The sequence below is a fragment of the Copadichromis virginalis genome, linkage group LG17 (assembly GCF_057382275.1).
Source record: "Copadichromis virginalis isolate Kocher_CV1m ecotype Utaka linkage group LG17, C_Virginalis_male_GT1.1, whole genome shotgun sequence".
Classification (NCBI taxonomy): Eukaryota; Metazoa; Chordata; class Actinopteri; order Cichliformes; family Cichlidae; genus Copadichromis; species Copadichromis virginalis.
The window spans coordinates 20,366,607-20,385,027 of NC_140634.1; the positions used below are offsets into that span (position 1 = coordinate 20,366,607).

Consider the following 18,421-nt stretch of genomic DNA (forward strand, 5'->3'; position numbering starts at 1 on the left):
TGGTGTTCCCCAGGGCACAATTCTGGGGCTACCGTTATTAATTTTATATCTGATACACTCGGGACAGATTACTGAGACGTTTTCCATTAGTACCGTATTTTCACGACCATAAGACGCACTGTGCTAAAAGGCGCAGTCTCAGTTATGTGTGCCCTTACTGTATTTAACACACATAAGGCGCACTGGACCATAGGGCGCATACAAGTACCGTATGCGTATTTAAAAATAAAGCGGGAGCAAACCTGAATTCGGTACCTTACTCACATTTCTATTACCAGTAATCGTCGTCATCATCAACAACACACAAGCATACAAGTGTGCATATTTAAAAATAAAGCAGGAGCAAAACTGAGTTTGGTACTCACATTTTTATTACCAATAATCGTCATCATCAACAACACACAAGCATACAAGTGTGCATATTTAAAAATAAAGCAGGAGCAAAACTGAGTTTGGTACTCACATTTTTATTACCAATAATCGTCATCATCAACAACACACAAGCATACAAGTGTGCGTATTTAAAAATAAAGCAGGAGCAAAACAAAGTTTGGTACTCACATTTTTATCATCAATCAAACCCATCGAAGTCCTCATCCTCTGTGTCTGAATTGAACAGCTGTGCTAAATCTCCATCAAACATGCCAGGTTCACTGTCTTCACTGTCAGAGTCACTTTCCGTGCCGTGCGGCTCCTCGGAAACGATGCCGGCTTTTGCGAAAGCTTGAACAACAGTGCCAGCAGACATGTTAGCCCAAGCATCTACAATCCATTGGCAAATTGTGGCGTAACTCACCCGGCGCTGCCTTCCACTCTTAGTGAAACTGCGTGGAAAAAACCACCTGGTCTCCTTACATACACCTCCCTCAGCCAGTCTTTCATCATTTCCTCATCCATCCAGCCCTTTTCATTTGCCTTAATGATGATTTCTGCTGGAAACTTCTCTTTAGGCAAAGTCTTTCGCTTAAAAATCACCATAGGCGGCAGTTTCTGTCCATTAGCATGGCAGCCAAGCACAACAGTAAAAGAAGACTTTTCATACCCCGTTGTGCTTATCGCTACCGTGCTGGTCCCCTTCTTCTCCACAGTGTGACTCACCGGGATGTCAAAAGTGAGCGGGACCTCGTCCATGTTTGTGATGTGGCTGGGCTGGATGTTTTTGTCGCCGATGTGTTTGCTGCAGTAGGAGCGGAAAATGGCCAGCTTTTCCTTATAATCCGCTGGAAGTTGCTGCGCTACCGTAGTCCTGGTCCGGATGGAAAAATGGCACCGTTTCATAAAACGAAAGCACCAAGACGGACCTCCTTGGAAATGTTCAATGTTCATCTCTTCAGCTAGTGAAACTGCTTTTAGCCGAATGGTGACCGTCGAAACGCTTCTCCCGCTCGCTCTTTGCTCGATGATCCACCGCTCGAGTCTTTCCTCCAACTCGGGCCACCTCGCCTTATGTCCGCGGAAACTCAGCTGCGTTTTCTTGACCTGCCGGAGCTTGTTTTCCAGCTTCCTCCATTTGCGAACCATCGATTCGTTAATCTTAAGTTCTCTCGCCGCTGCTCGATTTCCATGTTCCTCCGCGTAGCTGATGGCCTTCAGTTTAAACTGTGCTTCGTAAGCGTGTCTCTTTGCCATTTTCAGGGTTGTTAAAACAACGATGTCCTGCATAATGCACATACCTGTTCTTTTATACAGGTATGTGCGATTGTCCCGGTATATACGATCAACACCCACACTTCACCCTTTAACGTTCTCATGGTGTTCTCTACTACGTCCTCCTTACAACACATAGGGCGCACCGCGCTATAGGGCGCGCCGCACTTTTTGAAGAAAATCTAAGACTTTTAAGTGCGCCTTATGGTCGTGAAAATACGGTACCACTTATATGCTGATGACACTCAACAATGTTTAATTTGCAGTTACATAAAAAAGAGAAAGTGTTATAGTTTCACATTTCTCTTTCTGAAAATCAGCAAATGTTTGGGATTTATTTAAAATAAATTAAACTTTTATTTTGGTCTAGGCCGTCTGGAAAGAAATTGAAGGATGATCATAAATAAGCCTCAAATATGAGTCAATAAGCAAGCGATATTAATATAGTACTTTTTGCAGTCGGAAAAACAAGAAGTTTTTACAATGCGAGAATAAAATTATTTTATAAATGAGAATAAATGAATGAAATACATAAATGTGAACAAATTCAGAATGAAAAATTGGATTTTGACAGAAAACTAAAAGAAAAGATGCTCCTGGGATTATCATTCGTTGTTATAACCAAGTAATTAATAATAAAAAGGCAAAGATTTTATAAGAGGTCAATCAGCACGCTGTGGGTGGATAAGTAAGACGTGAAGACACGACCCCTTCCAATTAGGATATGTTTACATTTCATAGTTTCATTTATGAAGGAGATTAATTGGTACCCACTCAAATCGCAGGCTTCACTATTTTCAGAATTTAGCAGTTCAATAAACTTTATTCATCCTTTGTGGGGAAGTTAGACCTTAAACAGCTGCCCAGAATTTGGGTGCTCATCTGCCAAATTTATAATGAAGAGACAAAATTGTTGGCAACAGAGGAATTATTGCATCTTCAGTTTGTTGCACCACCCATTGGTATTCATGTAGGTCTTCTTAGTGCCCATAAAGGTTCACTACAGAGCTGGGATCCTATTGGGAGCAGTTAAAGGTTAACTCTTACATTCATGACCCACAAATCTGGATAATGTTAAACACTTAGCTGTCTGTTCAGGTCTCTTCAGGAATAATGTGAATAAAAACACACCTCTTAAGTAAAGTGGAGAATGTGTGGCAGTGGCCATGAATAGTTTTTATAAAGTGAGCTAAAATGGTTTGCTGAATCTGACACAGAGTATAAAAGGAGGAAAACCTACTGTGAGTACACCTTAGGTGAGTGTTGACATGTTTGTTTCCATTCTAGCTTGGCCATGTGGTCAATCAAAATCTTCTTAAAATCAGGTTCATTAAACTTCAGCTTATTGTCATGACAGGATGCCTCTGTATAGACTCAAGTTTTATGTACAACAAAAGAGAGCTAATGATCATTTCTAATAAATACTGGATTATATTTAAAACCAATTACGTTATAATCAATATGACAAAATGTTCAATCCAATTTAGAAATGCCCAGATAAACAGGAGTTCACCTACTTGCTGAAGAGTGAAAAGTATCCACATACATTCTACACAGTGCTTTGGTTTGTGGCTTTCAAGACCACAGACCAAAGCACTGTGTGGTTAAAAAAAAAAACAAAAAAACAAAAACAAAACCTTTGACACTAACTTTCATTTACAAATGATTGTTTAGTAAATGAAACCCCAAAGATATTTGAATTTATCCTACCAAAGACTACGATAACAAGCAATGTCTCCACATTCACGATACTTGGAACAAGCTTTTTTTTTTTTATCTTTTTACCCAAACAGTTCGCTCACTGAAAAATAGAATAATAGGTGGTAGGCTTTGCCAAATAATCTGACTGATATTTTTTTATTCCCCTTATTAACTCTACCAAGAAGGTCAAACTATCCACTGAGGTTGAAGAAAGAGATGATGTGGCATCCAAAAGACAACAACTGTCCACTAGCTAGATTGAATCATTTTAAATGTAGACGGGATTAAAGTTCAAGACCCTAGCTGACTGTGGGGACATGACTCTTCTCTAATGCTTTTCCCAGCCCACACATGAAACAAAGCTGCTAGATTATTTCCCAACACATGAACAGGGTTCCATATCACCAATGGCTTGATCGTGCAGAGCCATTAAAAAAAAAAAAAAAAAAAAAAAAAAAGTATGTCCACCAATCACAGCTCCAAGTTCACCCGTGAAGCAAACCTCACTATGAAGTTCTTTTCTTGAGCCAGTCGGCCTGTTCTCACAGTAAAGAATGAGCAGTTGTTTGTTCATAGTAATAAATAATTGTACCTTGCTTTTTGAAATGGAAATGAACGTGTGCAACGTAAAATCAATCACAAGTCCAGTGAACATACTTATCCTGCTTTCTACCACTTAGAGTGACCAGAATTTACAGAACTAACTTCATCCATTTTCTACTGCTTATTCAAGGCTGGGTCACGGTGCAGCATTCTACTCCTCCACCTCCTCCAGCTCATCCAGAGAACACCAAAGCATTTCCACACCAGCTGAGAGATGAGTCTTTCTAACGTGTCTTGGGTCTACCCCTGTGGTATCCTACCAGGAGGACATGCCTGAACCACCTCACCTGTGGAGCAGTAGCGGCTTAACTCAGTGCTCCTCCCAAATGACTGAACTTCTCACCCTTAAGTCTAAGGGAGATCCCAGCCACCCTTTGTAGAAAGTTCATTTTTACCCCTTGTATCTTTGATCTCATTCGTTCGGTCAATACTCAGACCTCAAGGACCAGAGGTGAGGGTAGGAACGTAGACTGAACTTTGCTTTTACACTCAGATTATCCACAACGGACAGGTACAGCATCCACATCACTACAGACACCACCCGAGGTACTCAAAATCCTCCACTTTGGGCAGTAACTCATCCCGCAAAATGACCTTGTTTTAACCAAAACTGGAGTCATGGATTCAGTTAGTAGTAGGGTAATTTTCCCATAGACTTCTATTCAAATGTCAGACTTTTTGCAACCAGGAGTGTCGCCCCCTGGTGGGGTCTGAAAAGAAAGTTGCATCCATGTTTATACTGTATTTAGGAGGACCTGTGCCGATAAGGACAGTGGAGATGGCCCAGTCTTGCTATTTATTGGGCTTTGAGTACGAAGACAAAACAAAGCTTGGTCGTTTTGGGTCAGAAGAGTCTTGACCAGCATGCACAAAACACATCTCCTAAAGAACACACTTCCTACATACATCCTAACTGACTAATAAATTGCTTTTTCGAGCTGTCACTGCAGCTCACAAGAACTCAGAGCTGCCCATCAGCAAGCTTCCAGAGGCTGGCCAACTGGATGAAAGGGAGAAGGGTCTTATAGAGAGAGCAGAGTGGCGATAAAACAGCTTATTTTGGACATGGAGGCACAGAATTAGATTATTAAAGCTTACTCTGAACGTGAATGATGCAAAAGGCATAAATGGTTCCCTTTAACAAACACCACAAAACATCCAAATGCACACACTCACTGTGGGTTTAACACCCTACAGCATTCAGCCATGTGTGGCGTTATGGAGGGGGTGTTATGGAGACATTACAGGCTGCTGTCAGAAAGCCTTAGTCACCGATTTTACCGAGCACCGGTCTGTATGCCAGGCATTTAAACGGCTCACCTGTCATCATGTAGTCAAGCCCTCCATTTCCACATTCATCCAACTAAACTGAGGTCACACATTTCACTGTAACACCGCCCGCGCGCACACACTCATACAAGGGCAGACCTTCGCTTGACCAGCCGTTTATCCCGCTCGGTTTACCCGCCTGTTAGCCCGTTAGCAGCCCCACTGCTAGTAACCGGTCACCGGCTGATCAACGTAAAAATCACCGTAACGTCGCTGTAACCTCAGCCGCTGCGTCAGATTAACAGGAGACAACACACACACTCTCGCGCGCATGCATGCATGCGTGCGTGCGTACACGCGCGTGCGCCGCTCTCACTCACTCACTCACTGGGTATCAGTTACCAAGTTTCACTAATTTAAAGACACCAACCGTCTGCGCGAGCTCCACCAGCGGCGCCAAACCACGCTGCACAAGAGATTGCACGAGCGATAATTAGTGTACACATACACACACTAGTCGCCGGTTTGATCGTACCTCCCTCCTGGTCCGGTTGGAGGCAGGCCGGGATGTTTTTCTTCCAGCCGGGCATGATGCACCTCAGGGTGGATAGGGAGTCCAGGGCGGCCGCTAGCAGACACACACCACCAGCAACGGAAGGAGCAACAGCAGCGGCGACAGCAACATGGCTAGTTAGCTTTAGCTTAAGCTGCTCCACTACACAGGGATCCACCTCCCCCTGCACGAGCCTACCTCTCTCTACCTCTCCCTCTTTTCAACCTCACACAGGCACGCGAGCCTCCCTCTCTCTCTCTCTCTCCCCACTCCTCCTCTTTGTCTATGTCTCTCTACCCCCTCCCCCCATCTGTAACTCTACCCCCGCGAGCCTCGCTGTGGTCTCACGGGAGCGGGAGAGCGACGTTTACAGAGATGGTCAAAAGAAAGAGAGTGGGTGACGTGATGACCGTGAAGGAGCCCGCGAGGCACTGACGCTTTGATGTTACAGAGGTTTCTGAAGACTGTTAGAAATGTATCCAGGTTCCACTGAAGGCTCTAAAGACTGTTACAAATGTATCCAGGTTCCACTGAGAGTCCTAAAGACTGTTACAAATGTATCCAGGTTCCACTGAGAGTCCTAAAGACTGTTACAAATGTATCCAGGTTCCACTGAGAGTCCTAAAGACTGTTACAAATGTATCCAGGTTCCACCAAAGGTTCTAAAAACTGTTACAAATGTATCCAGGTTCCACTGAAGGTTCTAATGACAAATGTATCTGGTTCATAGTTTAGTTCCTACAGAAACGTTGCTAGTGGCGCACCGTTCTACTGTCTTCATTCATTCAGAGCAGAGATAGAGAGAGAATCTGTAAAGAGACAGAAAGAAATCAATAAGACTGTGAGCCAGACATCCTCCTCCAGCAGCCAGTCAGCCTGTACAGTGATGAAGATCCATAGAGGCAGAGGCGTGGAGGAACTACTGAACCAGAACCAGCAGGACATGGTCCAGAGACCATATTCTGTACACAAAGAGGTGAAAAACAGCAACAATGGACAAAATGATGACAAGATGAAAAAACAAGCAAACAAAAGAAAAACAGGCAAAAGAGCTACAAGTCGATACAACACCAACAAAAGCCACAAGTAGTGAAAAGTCATCACAAAAATATATATTCTAATAATAATTTGATGGTGATCTTGGTATTTGGTATTTTCATTGCCAAGTTGTGTGTCTTACTCTTACTTATAGTTGTAAAAGTATGTCAGCAGAATTCAGCTGAGGGGGCACAGTGACCTTTGTGAATGGGCCTGGACCCCTGGGCTGTCATAACACCAATGCTGATGCAGAATTAGAACAAAGAGGGAAAAATGTAAGTTAAAGTGAAAAAACGACAACTATTACAGAGGGAAAGAAAAAAAACAAGCATAGAGAGAAACAAACCGACAACAAATAATAACAAGAACACTGAAATATACAATATGACCACAGTGGCTCCAGAGGGACACAAAAATATTCAAAAAAATACCTCTACTGGAAATTTAAAAAAGCATAAAATCATGCAAAACGGCAACAACGAGAAACAAAAGAATGACAAAGAGATTTTTTTTTTAGTTTGTTACCCAGAACACTGCAGTAGTTATTTATAGATACACATATAGTAACAAGTAATTTGGCAAGAACAGATAAGACTTTTGAATCCATGAAAGAATTGTTGAGGTTTTTTTTTCTGTAAAGAGGACCCAGAAATGCTCCTCTGGACTCGAAGAGTGAAAATATTCTGAGGACTGAATCTGAGCTTCTTTGAGATCATGAACACTATGTCCTTCCAGACCACAGTTATTCCAGGAAGGGTTTTGTTTATTTAAGCAATGCAATCGAAGCCCAAATTTCAAAGCCAGCGTCTTTGATTGTATGGAGGATCATTATTGCACATGTTATCGTATATCTGTGAGGGCCCCAATAATGCTGAACAATTTATACACATTTGCCATTGCTTTTGGGTAACTAATGCATTAATTAATGTTTTGCTTCTTTGTTGTGAAGCACTCTGTAATACGTATATATGTTATATATATGTTTTAATATAACTATGAAAATAATGGTTTAGGCTGAATTTCATGGTGTCCATAAACATAAATCATTATGTGATTTTTAAAATAAGCTGTTGATATTTATCCAATTCTGTCTCAACCTCTTGTTGCCACACTCTAAAAAATGATTCATGGGGTTAGTAAGTAAAGCTTAAAATTAATAGCTTTTTCTGCATAAAAAATTAAGTTTGTTGCATGTACACATTGTAATCAGTTGATAACTTAATTTAATGAGTTGGTTGAAATGAAAATAAAGAAAACAGTCTTAGCTCAGTAATATATCGATTTTGAACAGACATTTCTGTGTTAACTTAACATGAAAGTGTATTCAGTTAATACAACTTAAAAATCTCGTAAGCGTCCTTTAAAAGCTGAGTACAAGGCTGACTTGCCCGGACATGTTGTGCTCTCAGACCACTGATCGAAAGAAACGGAGGCAAAGAGAGAAAGCAGAGAAGCGGCATTTTGTACGGAACATTATCAAACGTTAAAGCTTTGTGGTGAGTACAATTTTTTGCCTTGTTTTATTCACAGCAGCTAATAACTCTAACTTTAACTCTATCAACACGCACTGCAAGAAATCCTTTTTACACAACACTAAACTCTTCCTCGGCGAGTGGTGGTGATAAGCTAGTAACGTTACACTTCTGGCTAACTTGTGAAGTAATTCCACCGTAACATTAGTCTTTGTTAAGTTTTGTTTTACGGTGGCAGCCAAATGGTGTTAATTGACACTGAGCTTCTGTAGCAGTAGTTTTAACTCTGCAAAGACAGGGTAATACACGTTTTTCTTCTTTCTACTTTGAAATCGTTGCAGCGTTGATGAAGGTTTGACCAGCAAAAGGCTGGGCCATTTTACATTCATGACTAAACAAATGTAGGTTACTGAGTATACATTCGGTTTAACATCGATGCATTTTGATGTTTAAGTCCTAGAGTTATTTTTATGTGAGATTGAAGTTTGTTAATTGAGCCCTAGCTGAAGAACAGCCTGTGTCAAAGTTCAGTCAAAAAACGCGGGCGAGGAAGCGAACGCCATGTTGTAGAAACGCCACAGGAAAGATCTTAAGTAACATTCATAAACTAGTTGTTTTAATGACATTACATTGAGTGTGCATTAGCACATAAAATATAATTTTGCTCTTTTGGGTGTTAACTGCAGATACATAAGCGCAGTTGTATCACTTAAGAAAAAATATCTTTGATTTGGAAACATAACATAACATTCTCCATTCGCAGGCAGGAAGTTGTCAATCAAGCACCAAAAATCAATGACCTGAAAGAAAGATGGCCTGCTCTTTTTGATGCAGTTCAGGTAAATATTTTTCCATAAGATAATTTGCAGTATGTATTCTTTTAAAGTAAATTGTATACATTAACATGTTGTGCCTATTTGTGCCTTTTTTTTATACAGATAAACCAAGAATTCAGAAGGATCACCACTGTTAACCTGGAGACAACATTCATGGCAAAGCTGGACCAGTACTCTCAGAAAATAATGTCCTTGCTGTCCTCAAGAGGAGGGGCTGCAAAAATGCGCATTCGGCGCATCCAGAACATGCTGCTAGAGGTATGAATGAATGAAATGTAGTTTATTTCAAATAGGATAATCCACTTTTTTTTCCAATAGGTGATATTGAGTCTTAAAAGGTAGCTGTTTACAACTCAACTATGTCAAATTATTGTTTAGAGCTTGAGGCACAAATATCAATTAAAACTATAAATACTTAATAATAAAACAAATTATAGGTGATGTGGATCATGATTGGCAGAGTAATTTGCAAGATTTTGCAGTTTTTCTATTTGTTACCTGGATTTTTCAAGTTCATGAATTGATCATTTCAGAGAAATGGCTCTTTGAAATGATCAATTCATTATTTTGATTATCACTGGAAATCTATAATTGGTACAGTTCAGGCCATATAAAGTCAATCCTTTTTTTTTTTTTTTTTTGGATGTAATTATCAAAAACCCATCCTCCTCGAAGAGCAGTTCGACATTCTTTTTCTTATTCACAGGACGATTCTGTGGAGAGAAGGCGAGAGGTCGCTATCCGTGGCTTAGTGGTGTATCTCAGGGAAAAGGAGGAGGATCTCTTCAAAGAGCAGGTAAATCAGACATGACTATACTTTGTATTAGAGGTACGATCTAATCTATTATTAATTGATTTCTAAATTAATCGGCAACTATTTTGATAATTGATTGATCGGTTTAAGTAATTATTTTAGAAAAAGAAGTCCAAATTCTCTGGTTTCAGCTTCATAAATGTGAATCGTTTCTGGTTTCTTTACTCCTCTATGACAGCAAACTGAATATGTTTGACATTTGAGGTCATCATATTGGGCTCTGAGAAACATTGACATTTTTCACCATTTTCTGACATTTTCTGGACCAAACAACTAATCAGATAATCGTCAAAGGAGCTTGCAAAGAGAACCTTCACAGACATAATCAGATAATCGAGAAAATTGTTAGTTGCAGCCCTATTTTGTGTTACTCTCATGTATAAGTATGATTACTTAAAACATTTATATTGATTCTGATCTACCAGGATGGTGGCGGCGATATTACCAATGAAGTGATGAAGATTGTAACCAGAGGTGCCACAATGTCTGATCCAGCCAGCGCAAGGATCATACTTGAAGGAACAGAAGTCCTAGCAGACCTGGATGTACCCAGAGCCTGTGCCTTGCTAATGGGGCTGATATATGCACTCAACCTCAGCTACCCAAAAGAACTGAAAAACACTTTTGAAAAACACTTTTGAAGTGTTTCAAAAGATATTCCTCGAGCTGGATGATCTGAAAGCCAGTCCTAAGGTAATGTCACTAAAAAGTAAACTGTTGTACTAAAAAATGTGAAGAGTGAGGCTATCCTCAAATTAAACGGGAAATGTTCCACTGTTGTTTGCAATGTGTTGTGTTACATACTTTACAGTAGGCAGTAGGTGTAAAGTTGAGCGTTGAGCATTAAGTACACCTAGTTAAAAATAATGCACTTTAAAAGGATAGCTCGGGTCTTTTGAAGTGAGGCTGTATATGAGGTACATATGTATTGTGAGTGTATTACACACAGTAGATGGCAGTCAGTAAGCTCCACCTACGGAGAAGCAGACGGGGCCACCGGCACGCAAGATGAGCCTCCATCATAATAAAACTAATGTCAGTTTAAATGTACATTATATCAAGAATATGTTTACTGCTTTATTTTGCTATCAGACAGCCTTTTCTGTGAGGAAAGAGAAGTTCTACTGCTTGTTGTTTCAATCGCTCTGGCCCACCAGCGTCCATGGACAAAAACAGCAATTTTACCTGACAGCACACAGGAGTTGCTGGTCTCCTGCTGCCTTGATCAGTAAGTGTAATTGTGTTATTTGGTGACTTTGGTGTTAGTTCGGGTTAGTTCAGATTTACCAAAGTCACACAAACAAACTGAGCCTATCGTGCGTGTTGGTGGCAGGAATGTGCTGACTGCTGTCTACTGTGTGTAATACACTCACAATGTACTTCATACTTAAAAAAACCTAAACTATCACTTTAACACAAACAAACTTGAATCAGAGCATGACTGTCAAAATGTTCAGTCTTTTTGAGACAGATTTACAGGGGTGTTTTATGTCATTTATTTTATGGAGGCAACAATTTTGTCTGCTATTGAAATGTCAATGAGTCTGGAATGGTGGACTGGTGTTCTAATAAACAGTTTGATCATAAAACTGGAATTTCAATGTGTAATTTATTGTATAATTGTAAGTTATAAGTTATTGTAAGTTATTAGTACTCAAAAAAATTAAGGTAACAATTTGCATGGATATTTCTGAGTAGAATAAAAGTAAAAAAATAAGTTTTAATAACTAAATGGAGTAATTTTTTAAACAATTAAAATTAAGTTGGTTCAACTTAATTAAGCTTGTAGAGGACAAAGCAAATCATGTTGTTTGTACGTAAGGAATAGAGTTTGCCTAACTAGAGAACTCTTGTGGCATTTACGCTATAGTGGCTAAGCTGAAGTAACTTAAAAAGATCCATGCAAATTGTTACCTTAATTTTTTTACGTTAAGCCAGCAGATCTTTTTTTAGAGTGCAGGAGCAATGTTCCCTCTAATTTTTCATGTGTCTGAGCGAACACACAAACTCCCTGAGCGATCCCGTGGACCACTGTGAGCAACAGCAGACATGGTCACTGTGGTCACGCCAGCATCAAATCCATCCAAGTTACATGGTTTATTAAAATAATCAAATTACAGCATTTACATTTATGTTAGACTACTTTTAATTAACTGCTTTAGCCCACTTACAATGAAAATTAAAAAAAGAAAAATCTTGTTCATGACCTGTATAGTATGTTAACACTATTGGAAGTAAAAATAACTTGAACTCCAATTTTGAAAACACAACTTTCCTTTTTTTTTTCTTTTCTGATTTTTATAAAGCTCTGACTTGTATTATGAGTATGAGTCTGTGGTCTGGGAGAGAGTCCTGTAACTCTCTGTCTGTATATACAGTATATAATGACCAATGTTGGGCAATTAATTATATAGTTACTTCTTCAAAAAAGTAACTGAGATTTTTGCAGCTGTTTACCTAAAAATGCAGCCAAGGCGTTTTTTTAAACAAACATTTCAAACTATTTACAGAACAATCAGCTGTTCTGCATCAAATTTGATGCCACACAAATTATTTGTGCAACTCCCAAAAATAATTTCTCTCCACTATGAGATGAAGGAGAACAGTCTGATACCTGCAGGCCTGACAACAGGAGATGTATCACTCCTGTAACACCTGTAACATTCAGCAGTCGCCTCATTGTTCTGACACACACAACAAAACTAGTGGCTACACTACACACTAACTACACAAGATTTGCGCTAAACATCACAAATGTCTCACATCTCAAAACACCGCCATCACTCCTAAAACATCCCCCCTTCCTAAACAACTAAATGCCATGTTGCCATATCATTTTTTGATTGGTCAACATGGTACATTTTTCGACCAATAGGAAAGGGTGGGGGTTTTGGGCGTTGTTTTTGCTCACAGGCGAAGAGTGCTTTCGAGCGTTTTCATTATAAAACGCCGTTTTTACCGTTTCTTCCCGCAGTAAATATAAACAACGATAGTATTCAGGAAGAAAACCAAACATTGCAAATATTTTTATCATAACTCTGGTTTTATGTGGCCTATCAACACAATTTATAAACTGGTATAAAGTCCACACTTTTCCGTCAATTGTTCCTTCTGTCCTGCTCACATCTCCAGTGGTTGTACATGTTGTCAGTGCGCAATTGCGCACATGCACAGCTTAGAGGGAACGTTGACCAGGAGATGTTTACAGGGCGGTATTACAAAGATCTGCGAATATTGAGAAATTAATTCTCACTACAGAAATGTAAAATTGATGTATTAACATACAGTTCTGGTGTTTTGTGGGCCATGTGGGTCAAAAATAAGCACAAGGGCTGACAGCCAAGTGTGAAAAAACGGACTGATCTAGTCAGTGTATTTTTAAGTTTATAGCACATCTGCAAACAACAGACCAAAATGCAGAACAGCACAAAGTCAAAAAATAAAATAAAACGAAATAAAATAAAATAAAAATGAATGAATGAAGAATGAATTTTTTAAACTTCATATAAAAGATATTTCATTATACTTTTACTAAAACATTTGGAATGATTATCCGGGAAAAGCTTCTTGTTATCAGCAGACTTGAAATGAAATGCCCAGCTGTTTTTTTTTTTTTTGTATTTGCCTCTCTGGATTTGTGTAGACTTCTGACCTTTGACTCCCAAACAACTTAAAATAAATGTACACCGAGCACTGCTGGGAGTGACTCCTCCTGATATCAAGACATGTTTGGGATGGTTTCTGCCTCAGTCCTAGCAGTGGGATCTTTTTAAAGCATTTCCAACCTCCTGCAGTAATTTTATTACATAGGGTATAAAATAAATATGACCCCTGTGTTTGATTTCCAGCTTCAGCTCTAAAATGAAGTGATAAAGCACACAGATGTGGGCAGCAGTGAACCTGCAGATGTATTAACAGGAAGCCACACACAGATAATGGCTGCTCGAAGATATTTGAAATCTGGTTCCTGTCCCGACTCGCCTCTGAGGAATTCACCCCATCGCCTCCCAGCTGAGGATTAAAGGGCTATTCCACTAAAAGTTTAAAGGAAAGGAGAACGTGGTGTAGGTGACGTCATGTTAATGAAGTGAGAGAGTCATGTCACCATGGCGACCGAGAGACGGGAGCATTAAAAGAAAAAGGGGGTGTTTTAATCCAAACTGTAATGTTTCTAGAAACGTACTAAAGTTGTTTTTTTTATTATACTTAATAATTCATTTAACTCAAAGCTATTAAAATTAATATAAATTGCATGTAATTATCTTTCTGAGTGATTATTTGCTCTGAGTTTTATACCCTCTAAACACAGAGAATAATATTTTTGTGTGCATGTACACAAATTAGTACATATGCGACTGAACAGAAGAAAAACTTGGAGGAAATTAATATGAGTCCACAAACACCAATCAGAACATTACAGGCCATGATCATTTTAGTGTGTAACTGAGGGGTGCGATTGCCCTGTCCCACTGAAAATGAACAAAATGACTACATAAACATGACATGGAAGAACTCATTTTTGAAAACTGTGCAGATCTCAAAGTCCAGATCAAAATGATACACATACCCAGTTCTACTTTTTAAAATGTCTGGATTTAAAGACGAATCTCTGTAGGACCCATGAACCCATCTTTATCCTGCCTGAACAGGTTATGACATGATCTCTGGTGCTTCTGTGGGTCAACTTATCTCCTCTCTGAAAGGGTTTGACAAACTTTACCTTCACACTATGAACATCTTCTGAGTTACAGGCCCTCAGAGGGCAGAAGAGTGCATTGAAATTTGGTGTTTAATCCCTCATAGCTTCATGAGTACCGAGACATCAACATGATGGTGATCCACATTAAAAACAACATGTAAGCTGTGTTGGAAACTGCAACCGAATCCATTTCACACCAACTCCAAGTGTCACAATCTGAAGCCAACATCTCGTTTCTTTGTCAGTAACCAACTCTGAGCATCACAGGACATCATAGTTTAGATGAACTGCAGGAGTCTAACATCAGATTAACAGAAACAAACACCGATGCTCTGGATGTTTGATCTGATTCTGACTCACTGGACAAAAATCACCTCCTTTCTCCCACACTGTTAAAGCTATAACTGCATTAACATGACTGGAAAGAGGTTCTGTTGATCCCGCAAGTTAGAATATGCAAATTATTATTATTATGCCTTTATTCTGAATATTTTTAAAATAAAACAACAAAAAAGACAAAACCACAAACAAAAAAAACATATTCATAATTACAATAAATAACCTCACATGTTTAAAAAAGAAGTAGGAAGAAGTGCCTAATCACAAGAACGCTAACCTCAAGGTGCTTTATATTGTATGATAAAGACCCTATAATAATACAGAGAACACCCATCAATGAGTCAGCTCCCAATGACCAAGCACTTGGCGACAGTGAGAAAGAAGAACTCCCTTTAAGCAGGAAGAAACCTTCAGCAAAACCAGGCTCAGGGAGGTGCGGCCACCTGCTGTGACCAGTTCGGGGTGAGGGGAGAGAGACGGGACGAAAGACACTCTTTTATGAGTTTTTTCATGATTAAAATTTGTTTTTATGTTTTTAAGCATTCAATCATTAACATGTTGCTGTGTGGATTATTTATGCTCAACAAGCAGGTCAGTGGAACAATATCTGCAGCTGTGGTTAAAGCTGAGAGTACTTTATCTGAAGATGTTTTTCTCCTCTTGTCAGAAATAACAGTTTAAACACAGAGACAGGTGGGACTACATCTGCAGTGGACTCTGACAGGAAGGAGTAAAAAAAAAAAGAAAAATCCCCTGTATGTCAAAACAACGGCAGCCTGTCTGACAAGTGCAGCGATTAACTGACAGCCTTCAATGTGACGAGCGGCCATCTTTCGTCCCCGTGGATTGGCACAGAGAGGGAGGAGGAGGAGGGACAGGAGGAAAAGCAGCAGTGAAGCGGAAGAATGAGTCTCTGCAGGCTACAAGACAAAAAGCAGAGACTGACCTCGATATGAAGAGAGCGGGCGGGACTCGTGTGGTCCCATCAGAGAGAATCCTGCAGCTTTACAGGTCTCACACCAAACCTGCACTCACAAACTATCAGCAGTATTTATGGTGAACATTGTTTATCTCCTCACAGAGTCATCTGCACTCAGTCAGTGTGTCTTCAAATATGTTCAGACTCTCCATTTTCAGCCTGTAAGGACTCCCAGGACATCATAAAATACATCCAGTGAACTCCTGACCTCAAAAACAGCTGATCTCACCACCAGGTCCATTTAAGTCTATGCCCGGTAGCTTTGGACCATCTCACATGATCCCCAGCAGTAGCAGATGGAGCCTGGCCTAGTCCTTCACACTTAGTTCATATATAAGTTTGATGATCTTCCAGTCTAAACATGTAATTCATAATTACTGAAATCAGTGCATGCTCATTCTTCAGACTCGGCTCATGTGTTGCCGGGGGCTTCAGGGAGCTCTGTGCCAAATTTGAGGTCATCTGGTTGAGCGGTTTTCATGTTTTGGCTAAATGTTGCTCTCCATTAAAGGGACTGCTGCCTGGGAAATTCATTGCTTTATATCACAGATAAATGTGTTAACCTGAACCTTAACCACCAAAAAAACCTAAGATGGGTTTTAAAAAACCTCAAGAGCCAAAAAGTTCTAAATTTTTGCAACTCACTGGCTCTCAGAACAGAGCTGCATTGTTTCCAGTGACCAGCAGGGGGTGACTTCTCTGGCTGCAAAGAAGACATTTATTAGCCCTTTTTGATTAGCATCAGAGGTGTGGACTCGAGTCACATGACTTGGACTCGAGTCAGACTCGAGTCATTAATTTTATGACTTTAGACTTGACTTGAAAAAATGTTCTAAGACTTGTGACTTGACTTGGACTTTTACACCAATGACTTGGGACTTGAATTGGACTTGAACCGGTTTACTTGAAAAGACTTGATATTTTACCCCAAATATAAAATTTAACATGCATATTATATAGAGATTGAAAATGTGACGTCATTCACGGGTAGAACCGCAAATGATTCTGGGAACTCGTGGCAAGCGGTACTAGCGCACGCAGGCTTTCAATTAAAATCAGTTATACAGCGATAAAAAGAAACACAAAAATGTCAAGAAGCTGTTGTATTATTAACTGCAATAGCCGGTCGCATGACAGCCACGGGAAGCCGACGGGTAAAGAGATCGGTTGTTATCGGATTACGTCGTTGAAGAGAAATTGTTCATGTTTCCGAAGTAACAAAGACGCGACGGATGGCCTGGATTGCAGCCATTCAAAGATCAAATATAACGTCCCAGAACACTCCAGCTCACAGGTTAGTCTGCTCCAAGCATTTACACGAAGGTCAGTGTTTTTTAGTAGTTAATACGTCATTTTCATAACATAATTGGTGATATAGGTTACAAGCAAGAACAGAAATTGTCGCGCTATGCTCCTTTGTTTATTGTGTTTATTGTGCATAAATAGTGAATTGTCCTGACACAATATTGCGTTTCGCTTCTGTTATTATGGTACATTGACAAAAACATATACTTTTATTCACAGTTTAAAACAGGTTTTTTGTATCACTAATTGCCCAGTACGATTACAGCATACAGTATTATTGTCACTGCTACATTTCTGTGATGGGTACCAGAAATTATTTCCACTACTAATTAATTACCGTTGAGCTCAAAGGTCCTATTAATAAACGGTTAATGAATGTGTATTTATGAAGACGATTTGTGAGACTGGTAAACTTATGATACGTACGATGGTCTTTCGTTCTACACGGTGCATTTCAAGGTCCTGCACCCATCCGTCGGTAAACTGTACCTGGGCTTGTTGCAGTGACCGGAAGTTACTAAACTTCATGAGTGTATGCACTCACTCCAAGAAGCGTATAATTATAAATATGCATATAAATATGCTAAGATGAGATAGCTGACTTCATCTAACTAGCAAATGTTTTCCAGGCTACGTTGGTGATACAGTTTTTTTTAATGTGTATGATATTTTTGTCATGCGATTTTAAAGCTGGTCCTACAACCGCATCCAAGAATAACATGCAGCTTATCTCAGAACTGTCGGTGAAAATTATTCTTGGAGCTAAGTTTAATTGAGCTGCATTTTAAAGAGGTGCAATTTAACAATTTGTGTATATTTTCTAAGTTCACTATTTTGTCATGTGTTGAGAAAAACACAGATTTAAAAATTACATGGTCTAATATTTACATTTAGCATAACTGCAACATTATTTTTTCGTTTGTTTTTTTTAAAGACTCGAAAGGACTTGAAATTCAAAGTTTCAGACTTGTGACTTGACTCGGACTTTTACACCAGTGACTTGAGACTCGACTCTGACTTGCCTGACATTACTTGAGACTTGACTTGAGACTTGAGGATAAAGACTTGAGACTTACTTGAGACTTGCAAAACAATGACTTGGTCCCACCTCTGATTAGCATCTACTTGAATTGTCTTGTGACAGCTCAATACGGTTTAAAGGTTTT

The 18,421-nt window shown here is 39.5% G+C and overlaps 1 protein-coding gene across 1 annotated transcript; it reads left to right on the top strand.

The window, feature by feature from the left end:
- Positions 1 to 8,194: 8,194 nt before the first annotated feature.
- LOC146689345 (uncharacterized) lies at positions 8,195 to 11,522 on the top strand (the record flags this gene model as incomplete). The annotated part of the gene is made up of 5 exons (XM_085436170.1): positions 8,195 to 8,307; positions 9,047 to 9,122; positions 9,222 to 9,377; positions 9,826 to 9,915; positions 10,359 to 11,522. Coding segments are annotated over 5 exons (651 nt in total), but the record flags the coding sequence as incomplete, so codon positions are not given.
- Between the last annotated feature and the right edge of the window lie 6,899 nt (positions 11,523 to 18,421).